The sequence below is a fragment of the Rhinolophus hipposideros genome, assembly GCF_964194185.1.
Source record: "Rhinolophus hipposideros genome assembly, chromosome: 11".
Lineage (NCBI taxonomy): Eukaryota > Metazoa > Chordata > Mammalia > Chiroptera > Rhinolophidae > Rhinolophus > Rhinolophus hipposideros.
The window spans coordinates 77,659,696-77,672,857 of NC_138057.1; the positions used below are offsets into that span (position 1 = coordinate 77,659,696).

General features: G+C 55.5%; 1 protein-coding gene across 1 annotated transcript; it reads left to right on the forward strand.

Moving 5' to 3' along the window:
• Positions 1-1,901: 1,901 nt before the first annotated feature.
• On the forward strand, positions 1,902-10,919 carry DOLPP1 (dolichyldiphosphatase 1). Its single transcript, XM_081067511.1, has 8 exons — positions 1,902-1,992; positions 5,563-5,663; positions 5,917-6,001; positions 6,097-6,196; positions 6,402-6,500; positions 7,031-7,159; positions 7,618-7,707; positions 9,475-10,919. Exons 1-8 carry the CDS (start codon positions 1,917-1,919, stop codon positions 9,509-9,511), a joined length of 717 nt encoding a protein of 238 aa, XP_080923637.1. The 5' UTR covers positions 1,902-1,916; the 3' UTR covers positions 9,512-10,919.
• Positions 10,920-13,162: the final 2,243 nt, after the last annotated feature.

A 13,162-nucleotide genomic window follows, 5' to 3' on the forward strand; every position in this document is an offset into this window, starting at 1 on the left:
TTTAAAAACTTCACTTTGAAAATTTCCAAATGTGTAGAAAAGTTAAAAAGAAAACCATATAAAGAGTACCCATAAAACCAACATCTTGAGTCAGTAATTAACATCTTGCCATTTCTTTTAAAATATTTTAGAGTAAGTTTCGGACATGTACTTCACCCCTAAACCCTTGAACAAGCAGATCTTAAAAATAAGGTAGTTCTCTGGCATAACCACAATACCATAATCACACCTAAAAAATGTATCAATAATCCTCTAATATCTACTGGGATTCTGGAAAGTGTTTTTCCTGATCAATTGGAAGTGGACTCCAATTCCACCCGGAAAGGAGAAATGTTTGACTCTTTCCCTTTGCAAGCTGATAGTCACCTCCAAATGCTGGCGAATAAGTTTGTTTGGTTTAAACAGCTTTATTAAGGTATGATTCGTGTACCATAAAATGCATTTGCTTTAGTGGTTTTTTAGTAAATTTACGGAGGTGTGCAACTGTTAGCACAATATAGTTTTAGAACACTTCCATCACCCCCAAAAGCCCCTTGTGTCCATTTGCAATAAACTCACACCTCCTGCTTCTCTAAAAGCTAATAATGGAAGTGGCTGAGGTAGCTGGTGGTAGGTGACAGGGAAATGGGGCCAGCTGACGGACCAGCCCAGGCTGGACCAGGTGGGGAGATAGCTGAGCACAGCTGAGAAGGGTGGAGGGCGGGGTGGGGGGTCGCCATCCTCCCCCTGCTCACTGCTGAACCCACAGTCCTGGTTCCAGCTGTCCTGCAGTCTTGCAGAGTGAGCCATTCTGGTCAATGGGATTCCCTGATTTATTTTCACTTCTCACAAGTATTTATGTCATTTATCAGGTTCTTGTTCTAGGTCTGGCCTGGGCCAGGCTCAAGTACATAACAGGCCCTGTCTTCATGGTGCCCTGGGCTTCTCTACTTATATCAGAATCCCCAAAGCACATAAGAAGCAGACTCCAGGGCTCCAACCCAGATCTACTGGATCAACCCAGACCCCAGTGGGACCCAGGAATCTGACAAGCTGATCTTGGTGTGCCTGAAGTCAGAACCATTTCTTACAGAGAGACAGACAAAGAACTGATTACAGTCCCGTGTGATCTGTGCTGAAGTCGGAGAGGGGATGGTGGGTATGAAGGTGTGTCTGTCTGCACAGGGCTACTGAGAGGAGTGTTTTGGGAAAACTGAGGTGTAGGTGGAAAACCGGCTCCTTGTTTAAAATGCTCCCATGATGCCTCATTAAATAGCATAAATGACTGAATCAATAAACACTGTTACTTGAATGAAAGAAGGAAGGAGTCTTTCTTAACTTCAATTTAGCTTCCACTTTTAGCATCACTTCAGAGAAAATAAGCCCCTCTAGGTCTTTGGCTTCAGTTTACTCATAACTAAAAGTGGGTGGGTTCAGACCCCGTAGTGCCAAGTTTGCCCCGCTAACCCCCATGTGAGCATGCGCTCTGACGGGTGCCTAGGTCTCGCCGACTCAGACCTGGGACGCTTTCACCAGGCGCAGGTACCAGCTAAACCAAAGCTCCCACCGAAGTTCAACACGCCCCCTAAGCTAGCGCCTGATTGGTTGACCCTGCCCACACTGCGAGCCAGCCTCATCTTCTGGTTGGCTGTTCCGCCCTCAGTTCTGTGCTGAACCTTCCTCTTCTCTGATTGGCTAGTAACCCACCTGCACTTGCCCTCAATTGGGCGCCGTCTTGGCCGGCTCACAAGCTCTTAGGGTCCCTGCTCTCTGATTCGCCGGTTGGTCCAGCCCCACGGCCTGAACGCTGAATGGCTGCACCGCTACCTGTATTGGCCTCTAATTGGATACGCGGCGCCTCCCTGGCGTGATAGGTCAGGACCACCGCCCCCCTGGCTCCCCATTGGCTACTTGGCGAAGCCCGGTCTCCGGGTAAGATGGCAGCGGACGGACAGTGCTCGCTCCCCGCTTCATGGCGGCCTGTGACCCTCACCCACGTCGAATATCCTGCAGGTAAAAGGCGGCCCCGACTCCGAGGACATCTTCCCGGAGCCAGACCCTCAGCCCCCGGAGCTCAGGCCCGCGTGAACCTACGGAGGGGCGCCGGGGGATCGGGGTGGGAACTGTCAAATAGTGAGCCATGGAGGGGCTCGGCCGGCGCGCGCGCCGCGCAGGCGCAGTGGTGCGGTGATGAGCTGGGCGAAATTGTGAGCTGCTCGCTCGCGCACTCTGCGACTGCGCGGCCCGCGTACTACCCGGGTCCCGGGGCGCGGGTGGGACTGCAATGGGGAGGGGGCTCTGTGTGAGGCGGGAAAGGATCACTGGCCCGGACCTGGGCCCTTCTTCCCCGCCCGCCCCGAAGCCAGAGAGGCTGACTGGGAGCTCAGACAGAGTGTTTGGACTGTCTGTAAGAGAGCTCCCCGTTGCTGGGAGTGTGTAAACCCAGGTCAGGCAGCTTTTGTTGTTTGAGTACTTCTGGTGTGCCACGCCCTCGAGCAGGGCACTGCTCCACAACAGAGGGGACCCCGTAAGGGGCAGGCAGCTTCTAGAATCTTGACACATAGCATCTTGAGACATAGGTACTACCTAGAAGCGCAGCGTTTTCCAGCTGGGAAATCCTTTAACTACCGTTCTGGAGGCGGTCTAGTAGAGTAGTGCAGAGTTTGGGCCTTGGAGACAGAGGTGTCTGGGCTTAAGTTCAGGCCTAGGCCTTGAGCAAGTGACTTCACCTGTCTGCCCCAATTACTTCATTTCTAAAGTGGGACTAATCTCAGTGCCTCCTTTCTCGTGGTGGTGTGAGAATCAAGTAGCAGGGGCGTGAGAATTGCTGAGTGCAGTGTCTGGCACACCGTAAGCGTTCAGTAAATAACTGCAGTTAATATCCCACCTTCCCAGGGCCCTCTCAAGCCCACCCTGTTCTCCCTGGGTAGGATGGTTGGGTGTCAAGTGAGCCCCTCCTTGAGCCCCCGTTGTCCCAGGAAGGACCTGCTCATGCTGCTCTTTGGGGCGGAGGTGTGAGAACCAGGCCCTGCTGAGGGCCCCAGGGCTGGCTGCCAGGGAACTTTGACCTGGGGTGTTCTGGGTTATACTGGGGGTGGAGTGGCCCTGCCAGGTGCTGGGGCCGGCCTGCCTGCCTGCCTGCCCTCCCAACCCTCCCATCATCCTTCCATCCATCAATTCAGCCAGTATCCACTGAGCGCTTCCACAGTGCTAGGCCCTGGGCTGGCTCTGGGTTTAGAATGGTGAACAGGCCAATAAGTCCCTGTAGTCCTGGATTGTGAAAAAACGCCACTTCATAGGAGGGAAACCAAGACCTGGAGAGGGGAAGAGGTTAAGGCTTCAACATTCTTGTGACTTCCCTTCCCTGGCCTTGGAGTAGCTTCTCCCAGTGCTCCCAGCCCAACAGGCAGAAGAAGGAACCTGGCAGTTGTGAGGAGCATGACGCAGGCTGCAGTGAGGGACCTTTTGCAGGGACTGGGTGGTCGGAGCGGGGACCTGGTTGAGCCTAGGGGCATACCATGAGGTCTAGCCTCCGCTAACTCTTCTATGGCTCCCCACACTTCTTCGTGCCCCTCATCACACTGATCCTTGCTTCCTTCACCCATTCTCCATTCGTTTACCATCGTTTTTGAGCCCAGTTAAGTGCTAGGTGCTGTACTGGGCTTGGGGGATTGAGTGGGGTGTAGAGGGAGAGACAGACACAGCCCGGTATCTACACTAACAAGCGTATCACGAATGAGGCCGAGTTACCCTCCCATCAGGCCGAAAGCTCCGCAGTGGCAGAAACATGTCTTTTTTTGCCACTGTGGCGGGTACTTAATTTATGTTAACCCAGACAGCATCCCAGGTGGGAAAATGGTGTGTGCAAAGGTCCAGAAGTAGGACAGAGCACTGTGCATTGAGGGAACTAGAGTTCGGTCCCTGGAACTGGAGCAGAGGGTGGGAGGGGAGCAGTGCAATGAGCTGGGCTGAGGTGGGACTTAATCCCAAGGACAGAGGGACAATGGAGGGGTTTGGGGCAGAGTGGCGAGGCAGCATCTGTAAGAAGGTCCTAGGTTAGTGCCAGGTGTAGGACAGGCCATGGAGATGGCCAAAGGTTTGGGGGTACCAGCCACTTCCTGTCCTCACGGCCCCGTGCCCTGGGCATCAGCTGGACAGCTGAGAGATCCAGAATCTCAGGGCTGGAAAAGGCTGGGCCATTTTGTGGGTGAGGAGACAGAGGCCTAGAAAAGGGTAGGGCCTCACCCACTGTCACCCAGCTGGCCTGTGGCAGCACTGGCACTTGAACCTAGGTTGGTGGCCTGTTCTCCCAGGTCAGCTCCAAGCCAGCCCTACCATGGGTAGGTGTGGGTGAAGCCAGGTGTGTGCTCATCTCTTCAGCCAGGAATCTGGGCTCGGCCCTGTGTGGGCACCTTCCCTGCTGCCTGCATGAGGCCAGGTGGGTGGTGTGGGCCATTTCTCCCATTGGGTTCTCCTAACCTCTGGGTGAGCAGAGCCCCCAGTGTGGACATTTCCAGGGTGCTGGGGACCAAGTTAGGTGCCACACAGGCCCCATCTCATTAAAGCTCACACAGCTGTAGGAGGTGGGTACTAATATCCCCAGTTTGTAGGCGAGAGAGCTGAGACTCATGGAGATGGAGTCTTTGCCTGAGATCGTGCAGCCAGCAAGTGCTGGCACAGGAACTGAACCATGCCCTCTAACCTCAGAGTGGCCACATAGCTGCCCTGTCTTGAATGGTGAGGGTAGTCTTGAGACTTGGCATCAGCCCTGCTCTTAAGCAATGGGGAAAGTGGTTCTCATCGCTTGGCTGTGGTGTCCTCATCTCTCAAAAGGGGCTGGCAGTCCTCACATTGCCCCCCTCTCTCCCTGGCCTGTTAGGTGAGTAAAGAGCGGGTAGTCAAAAGGTAGCCAATTTCTCGCCAACAGAGAGGCAGTAAGAAGCCGTTACTGCAGTGGGCAACCATACTGGGCACCTCAGTCTCCCTCCCACCCTTGGCCTTGGTCCTTGTTGGAATCTGCAGCATAGACCCAAGCTGTATGGTGGCCGGAGAATACCAGGATTTCCTGGAGGCCCTGGGGTAGCCTCAGCACAGCACTCTGCATTCTAGAGGTACCTGCGTGCCTGCCAGGCTGTCTCCTTGTACAGGGCCCGGCCTCTCAGGTGAGACCAAGCAGGGTCAAATTCCTGATTGTGCAGGGTGGTGGGTCTAGTGTCTGGACCAGGCCAGAGCCTTGGATTTTAGTCCCGCTCCCACCCTTTTCTGGCTGTGTGACTTTGGGCAAGTCCCCCGACGCCGGTGGGACTCAGTTTCATCGTCTATAGAATGGGAGCTGTGAAGGCACCTGCTTAAAACTCATGATCTATGAAGTTTAGTGCTCAGTAAACAGACACGGGCACGTCACGCCTGTGACTGAGTGGCTGTGGCCCTCTGGGAGACTGAGGTGTCCACAGCTGCCTGGCCCTGTACTCCGGGCCCTGCTGGGACCGTATTTCTGGCTCAGGCCCTGCTTGACTCGCAGGGGGCCGGCCCTCTTCTGATGCCCATGCTCTGTCCTCATCCCGTTCTCCCTGTGTCACCCAGGTGATCTCTCCGGCCACCTCCTTGCCTACCTGAGCCTCGGTCCCGTATTCATCATCGTCGGTTTCGTGACTCTCATTATATTCAAGCGGGAGCTGCACACGGTGAGTGAGTCGTTCCCCCCACCACCCCGTTCCCCTCTCCACACTGCTCCCGGGTGCCCCCACCCCTGGGAGGGGGGGCCGTACCATTTCATCTCAGGTGTTTTGCCTTTCCTTCCCGTGTGTGGAGCCTCTTGGCTGGTTCCAAGTTGTGCACCAGTTGGGCTGGAGGTTCAATTGGAGACCATGGTCTTTAGGGCTGGGCGGTGGCCAGCAGGCACACAGAGGCCCAGCTGACCACACAGCTTCTTGGCAGATCTCATTCCTTGGGGGCCTGGCACTGAACGAGGGGGTCAACTGGCTGATCAAACACGTCATCCAGGAGCCGCGGCCCTGTGGAGGTAGGGCCCAAGCCTCAGGGGCCTGGGGATCTCCCAGGTCGGGGTGTGACTGGGAGGCCTGCATCCTCCCATCATGCCCTTTCTCTCTCCCCCAGGCCCTCACCCGACAGTCGGCACCAAGTACGGGATGCCTTCCAGTCATTCCCAGTTTATGTGGTTTTTCTCTGTCTACTCCTTCCTTTTCCTGTATTTAAGGTGAGCTTGTGTCCCAGCTGGAGTGGCCCTGAATTGGACTAGGCCAGGCCCTGCCTGGGTGCTGTCACTTGGCCACTGCTGGGGTGGGAGGAGCTGCATGCAGGACAGAAAGGACCCAGGGAGCTTATGGATGGAGCCCAGGGCTGTTTGGGAGGCCTGGGCTCCAGGCTGTGGGCTGAGGTTATCTGACAGGCCTGCCTTCTAGGATGCACCAGACTAACAACGCCAGGTTCCTCGACCTGCTCTGGAGGCACGTGCTCTCCCTGGGCCTCCTCACCGCGGCCTTCCTCGTCTCCTACAGCAGGTATGCAGGCAGGGAGAACCCAGACCCCACACCCTGCCCGCTGCCCTTGCTGGATTCTTGGGCCCTGTTGGAGCCCGCTGTGGACCCGAGTCCAGAGCCTATAGGGCAGGGTTGGGAAAGTAGTGCCAGTCTCATTTTAAAGGGTCAGAGCTTTGCTGCCCCTTCCAGCTCAGTCCTTGCTCTCTCCTCCCGGCTGAGCCCAAGGTTCTGGGGACACCTCCATACATCAGCCTTCTGTTCCCAGCATCCTGAAAGAGCCCCTTGCAGACTTCAAGGGCTGGACAGAAGGGAGGCAAATCCCAGCTGGGCGTCTCCTTACTTCGAGTCAGGAGAGCAGCTGTCGTGGTCCAACCCCCTGCCTCCCTCTGAAAGTAGATCTGAGGCTCTTTGTGCACAGGAGTTCCCACCTGCCTGTGGCTGTCTCCCTGTGTGCACGCACAGGTCCCTGGGAAGCTAGTACTTGGGCGTGGGGGATCGTGCAAGCCTGTCTCTGGCTGGCTGTCATGAACTTCCTTCTGTCCTTGGCCCAGGGTCTACCTGCTCTATCACACCTGGAGCCAGGTGCTCTATGGGGGCGTCGCTGGGAGCCTCATGGCCATCGCCTGGTTCGCCTTCACCCAGGAGGTCCTCACGCCGCTGTTCCCCAGGATAGCAGCCTGGTAACTACTTCCTGCTGCTGTCACTGTCCCTCCCACCTTCCAGGCACTATGGTCCCTGCCCCCTTAGTGGGAGGACGCAGGAGTCCTCCTGACTTCAGCTTCAGTCTTCCTGAGAGGGCCCTAGTGTCCAGGCTTCTGGTGGGCATAAGGCTGCAGGCCCCACTCTCCTGGCTTCCACCTCCCCCAGGTGCCATCCTCTGTCCTCACCTAGGCTCGCAGGGCCTTAGAAAGCAGCCTGAGTCCTGCTGGGCTGTGTGTATTGTGGGGCAGTGCGCCTGCCTGTGTGTCACCCAGGTGACACATCTGAGTCTCTCATGGGCTCGGGGTCATAGGCCAGGCAGACTCTGAGCAGTGGGGGAGGGTGCATTGCTGGCCCCAGGCACCGATGGGGGAGTCTGGCTTGATGACAGGCTCCTGCCCTGATGTGATCTTGGGTTTCTGGGTGTCTGTCTCTCCAGGCCTATCTCTGAGTTCTTCCTAATACGAGACACGAGCCTCATTCCCAACGTACTGTGGTTTGAGTACACAGTAACCCGGGCAGAAGCCAGGTGAGTTAAGGGGATGGCAGTCACTGGGTCCTGGCTCAGTGGGGCACAGCCTCAGGGCAGCTGCTGCCCTCATTTTTTGAGGGCTCCCCAAGAACCAGGCACTTGCCTAAGCACTTTTCTTGTACTGCTGCGTTGGAGTCCCTGAGGCCTCATTTTACAGATGAGACAACTGAGGCTCAGAGATGAGAGGAGGAGTTACTTGACTGATGACTTACAGCTCGTGGGTGGGGGAGCTGGGCTGGGAACCCAGGCTGTCTGGCCCTCTGTGGCCTAGAACTAGAGAGCCGGGCAGCTGAGATTCTCAGGACACCAGTGTGTAGACACCCCTGAGGCTGTTGAGTCCTGATACTTTCCTATAAATGGGGAAACCAAGTGCGATTACTCAGCAAGTTGGTGTCAAGCTAGGCTTTGGAGCCTCCTGACTCAGCTATCCCTCCCCACTTATTCCTAATCCTGGGAGGGGTTCCAGCTGGGGTGGGGAAGGCCTGGTTCCCTGGGTTCAGAGGGGAGCTGAGGTGAGGTCAGGCTCCAGAGCAAGCCTGGGAGGTTTCCCCAAGGAGCTGGTGAGAGGAAGCATGGGGAAGGGGAAGGGGCAGGGCAGGGCACCGCATCGCAGCAGCTGAGAAATGTGTCTAGTGCATCATGGTCCAAATTATCATAATGAGCTTACGGGTAAAGCCCTGGGTCCATGAGGACAGGGGATTTGAGGGGCTTAGGGCAGCAATCCCATTAGTAGGGAAAGGCCCCAGCTGGCCCAGGCTCTCTACCTGGCTCCCAGAATGATCCTGGGATCTGGCCTGCCTCTCCTGGCCTTGTCCCACCTGGCTCTGCCCCGTCTGGTTGGCCACCTCCTGCCTTCATTTACCAAAATTTCCATGGGTATCACCTCTGTGCCAGGCTGTGTGCGTGGCACAGAGTGAGACAGTCCCAGCAGTCAGGGAAGACTCGAAGAATACGGCCCCTCCCTGTGTGATGAGAGCTTGTGACAGGAACATGATACGGGGGCAGGGTGGTCGCGCCTGCTGCCCAGGGGAGACCGACCTAAACCTGGAGAAAGTACGGGCCTGGTAAAATGGGGGCTTGGCAGGAGAGTGCTCTCAGCAGAGGGAACAACGTGGGCGAAGCTTCTGAGGCAGGAGGAAGTTTGGTGAGTTCACCAAACGGGCAGTGACTGGAGCCCAGGAGCAAGGGGGCAGGGCATGAAACAAGCTTGGGGCCACGTCACTCTGGGCCTGCGGGCACCGTTAGGTTTCTGAATTTTAACTGGGACTCTAGAGGGCCCCATTCTCTCCTCTGAGCCTCAGCCAGCCCATCTAGAAAATGGGGGGCCTATCCCTGCTTCCTTCAGTTTTCTGGGCCCACCATGGCTGTAACCACACCCTCAAAGCAGGTATTCAGATCCCTTCTGTAACTACCATCTCTAGTTCTACCGTTGCTTACATACGTCCCCGATGGAGAACTCACTGCCTTATCGTCTGTTGATAACAGAAGCCTGCTGTGCTGGCTTATCTATAAAGGGGAACCCCCCCATAATTGGTTGGAATCCAGCCGTGCCTCTTGCCCCCATTCTCATCCTGGTCCCCACCCTGCCCCAATCTTCTGGCTCTGTTCCTGGACTCCAGAGCTGAGACATCTGTGCTATGGGCCAGCTAGAGAGATTGACCTGCTTTCGGTCCCAAGTCCCAGGTGTCAGGGCAGGGCTACTGGGGGTGGGTCACCGAATGCCAGGAGTCCCCTCATCTGACCCCCCCGACCACCATTTTGCAGGAATAGACAGCGCAAGCTGGGGACAAAACTGCAGTGACTGGTGAGTGTGGCTGCGTCCAGCCTCCAGAGCTGGCCTGCACGATGCCTTGCAGGACGGACAGAATGACAGACAGAGGGATGGAGCAGAGACCTCTACAGACCCAAGTCACCAAGTGGAGCCTTTTTTTTTCTTATTTTAATTTTAATGAACAAGGTAGACCAAAGGGCCGAGCCGGTCCGTCCCCCAGGACCCTGGAGGGCCTGCTGCCGGGGGGCCACACGGCCAGAGACCCTCGCTGTGCTGCTTCCGGCCCTGGGTCGGGCAGAGAGTGCCCTCGGTGTGGGCACGGGGGTGTGGGGAGAGGAGGGCTTGCGCCTCTGGTCGAGGGGCCAGGAGATGCAGGTGGCGTGAAAAATACACACTATTTATTTTTTGGTTTTGTCAAAGGCGGACGGGAGAATGGAATGGGGCTGAGAGCCTGCTCTGCGGTGGCTGCCCAGGTACAGGGGGCCTGGCGCAGCTTCCCGGGCCCTTTGCCCCGAGCCCAGGGGGCAGACCGCCTCTCCCAGGGTCTGAGAGGTGGCCGGGGGCCCAGGACAGGGCAGCGCCTCCCTGCCTCCATTGCCATCCCAGAACCTCATCCAGTGTTTCCTTGTCTGGGGCCAGGGCCCAAAGACAGCACACATCTGGCGGCTGCTGTCGTGTGTCCTACCCAGTACCCCCCCTACACCACAAGGGCTTTCTCTGGGCCCCCGTCCCCAAGACAATGGTCCCTTTCTGACAAAAGAGCCTGCACATGTGGGTGCACAAACCCAAGCTGTTTACAGCTCTTTTTTGTCCTGCCGTCCGGGAGCAGTTAGTGTTCATCTCCACGTGAACAAAATGCAGAGGAACCAGGAGCTGGGTGAGAGGAGTGGGGTGGTGGGTGCCCAACGCCCCGCCTTTCCCTTCCCTCTGTGTGCTGTGCACATTCCTCGTCCTTCCTGACCCCCTCTGAGCGGCTGGGGACCTCTCCAGCCTGTGTCCGGGGTGTGGTTCACAGATGCCCACTGTCCAGCTCAGAGGACGCCAGCCCCTCCTAAAGGGACTCGATCTCTGAAGTCTCTCTGAATCGGAGTCGTGGAGCGCACATGCTTCCAGACTCTTAGAAACTTCTAGGACTGAACCAGGCTGCTTGGGACCTGTGTTCGAATCCCTCCCCCCTTTTCTTTGTGGAGGTTCCTAATCTGCTGCTGAAGCACAATATTTTGGTGCTTTCTTTTCTCATTTGTTAAAGACAGTGTCCAAAAGCCATTCCAGATGCCAGGACCAGGGGCCTATTTCTGGGGAAGGTTGGTCAGTCCCATTTTCTTCCCCTTCCCTTCTTATTTTTTACTTTTTGTCTAAGACAAGCCAAGTGTGAGGTGGTTTAAGAAAAATCAGTGAAATTGTTTACTATTGTTTTAAAATAAAATCTTGAACTCTGGCAGCTTGAGCACATGTTGACTGAGCTCATGAGAAGCGGCTGGGGCGGCTGTGGGGACACGTGACCCTGAGAGACAACTACATAGTTGAGACCATAAAATCGTAAGCATCTCCAAGACATCTGGTCTTTTCCAGCCCCCAAAGCCATGGTTTCAATGGCCTCTATGATATTACCCACCAGAGTCTGAGGAGACCTGCCATGTAGATTTTGGGAAGTTCCCCCTTTTTCAGTCCCAGTCTGCCTCCCTGCGTGGTCTCGGCTGGCTCTGGCTCTGCTCTCAGTAAGCCTACTTCCTCCTCCACGTGACGGCCCTGGAGGAAGGAACAGCCAGTGTGCCCCTCCTAAGCCTCTGCACCCCCTCTTTGTTTATGTCAGTATTCCTTGAGTGTGTGCATGGGTGAAGACCTTGCTTTGGAAGAAATAACTGCAAACTCAGCTGGGTTTTTGGAGGCCTTGTAGGAGATGAACATAAGTCGAACTTAAGCGTTGGCCAAGGTGGGAAGTCTAATCCTTGATTCACTGAGCTGAGCTGCAGAACGGCTACACCCTAAGGCGAGGGGCTCAGAAGTAATCCGGTTCTCACATGAGCTTGAAGGCTGGGTTCGGGCCAGCGGTCCACAGAACCTTGACATTCAGTACAGGTGACCTCACCCCAGGTGTGAGGCACTGAGGAACCTACATCCCAGCCTTCAGTTATTTTGTATGAACAGGTTTTAAATATCAATGAACGGAATATAGACAAAGATGACCAGGTACAAAAGGAAACGCCACCATGACTGAGAACAAGCAGAAATTAGGTCATGGAAACAAACCTGCAAATACCTCAGATGCTGGGATGATAAGGCATAGACTGTACATTTTATTTTAAAGAAATAAAAGGGGCCAGCCAGGTGGCTCAGGTGGTTGGAGCCCTGTGTTCCTAAAGCTGAGGTCGCCGGTTCCATTCCACATGGGCCAGTGAGCTGCGCCCTCTACAGCTAAGATTGTGAGCAACCGCTCTCCCTGTGAGCAGCCAGAGGTGGGCGTGAGCTGCCGGAGGTTGGTGTGGGCTACCATGAGCGGCCGGTGGCCAACGTGAGTGGCCGGCAGCCAGCGTGAGTGGCTGGCAGCTGGAAAACACCTCATAGCAAGTGGACATGAATTGAAAAAGTAAAACGGGAATAGGGCAGAAGAAATCGAGAGTGCAGCATGGAGAAAGGAAAGGGCTGTCTGGTGAGGCCTGTGTTCCCTGAGTCCCAGGTAAACTTTGCTCTCACCCCACTTGACACCCGCCCACATCCGCCCCCGCCTATCACCCCACCTCCAGGTAGCCCAACGCCTTTTCCGGTTCAGTAGGTCACCAAGCCTTGCTTACCACCTCTGAAGCATCTTTGAAACGTCCACTTTGCTGCCCTGGCCACTCTGAGGGTCCCCTAAGTCCCTGCCTGGAGGCAGCAGAGCCTCCCCACAGGATTCCCTCCTGCCCACGTCAGGCCCCTTCAGTCCCTTCCGTAGCATCTTCCGAAACACTCAGGGTCTCAGATAAAGCCCAGCTTTCATGTGGCCCTTGCGTGGGCCCGTGTGGTCTGGCCCTTCCGCCCCTCAGCAGGCTCCCTCCAGGCCTGTCCTCACGTCAGGCCACTGCACTTGTCCCCTGAAAAGAGCCCAAGTCAAATTGATGCTAATCTGGATAGAAAAGCTTCGGGGACCTAGGTAAAAGCCAAGTAATCTAATTCATTAACTTATTCCATGTTCAAATTTCAAATAATGCATAAAATATATTAACTTAGAACAGTTCTTTTCCACTCATATTTTTTAAACTTTTTATTTAAATGCGTTTTTCCAGGGCCCATCAGCTCCAAGTCAAGTTGTTTCAGTCTAGTTGTGGAGGGCGCAGCTCACAGTGGCCCATGCGGGGATCGAACCGGTGACCTTGGTGTGAAGAGCACCGCGCTCTTACCAACTGAGCCGACCGGTCGCCCCTGGACTCATTTTATCAAAAATAAAATCAAGTTCACCTGCATCGTTGGCATCAGGGTCTGCTTGCCTGTGGGGTCACCTCTGGGGTCACCTCTGGGTCAGCTGATGGGATTCTCCTGGGTCCTCTGGTTAGGCGGTTTGAGACACAGCAGCATTTTCTGGATTTCATGCATGATACTGTCACCAGAACTTTTATCCCAACCACAAGTGCCCACTGGCATAACAGACAGTGGATTTTACGAATCAATCCTGCAGATGTGTGATCAGCCCCACACTTACGCCCA

Excerpts from the sequence above, each read along its gene's own strand:
- DOLPP1 (XM_081067511.1), top strand. The coding sequence starts at position 1,917 with ATGGCAGCGGACGGACAGTGCTCGCTCCCCGCTTCATGGCGGCCTGTG. Across the intron at positions 6,002-6,096 it reads GGAGCCGCGGCCCTGTGGAG|GCCCTCACCCGACAGTCGGC; the intron begins GTAGGGCCCAAG and ends TCTCTCCCCCAG. Across the intron at positions 6,501-7,030 it reads TTCCTCGTCTCCTACAGCAG|GGTCTACCTGCTCTATCACA; the intron begins GTATGCAGGCAG and ends TCCTTGGCCCAG.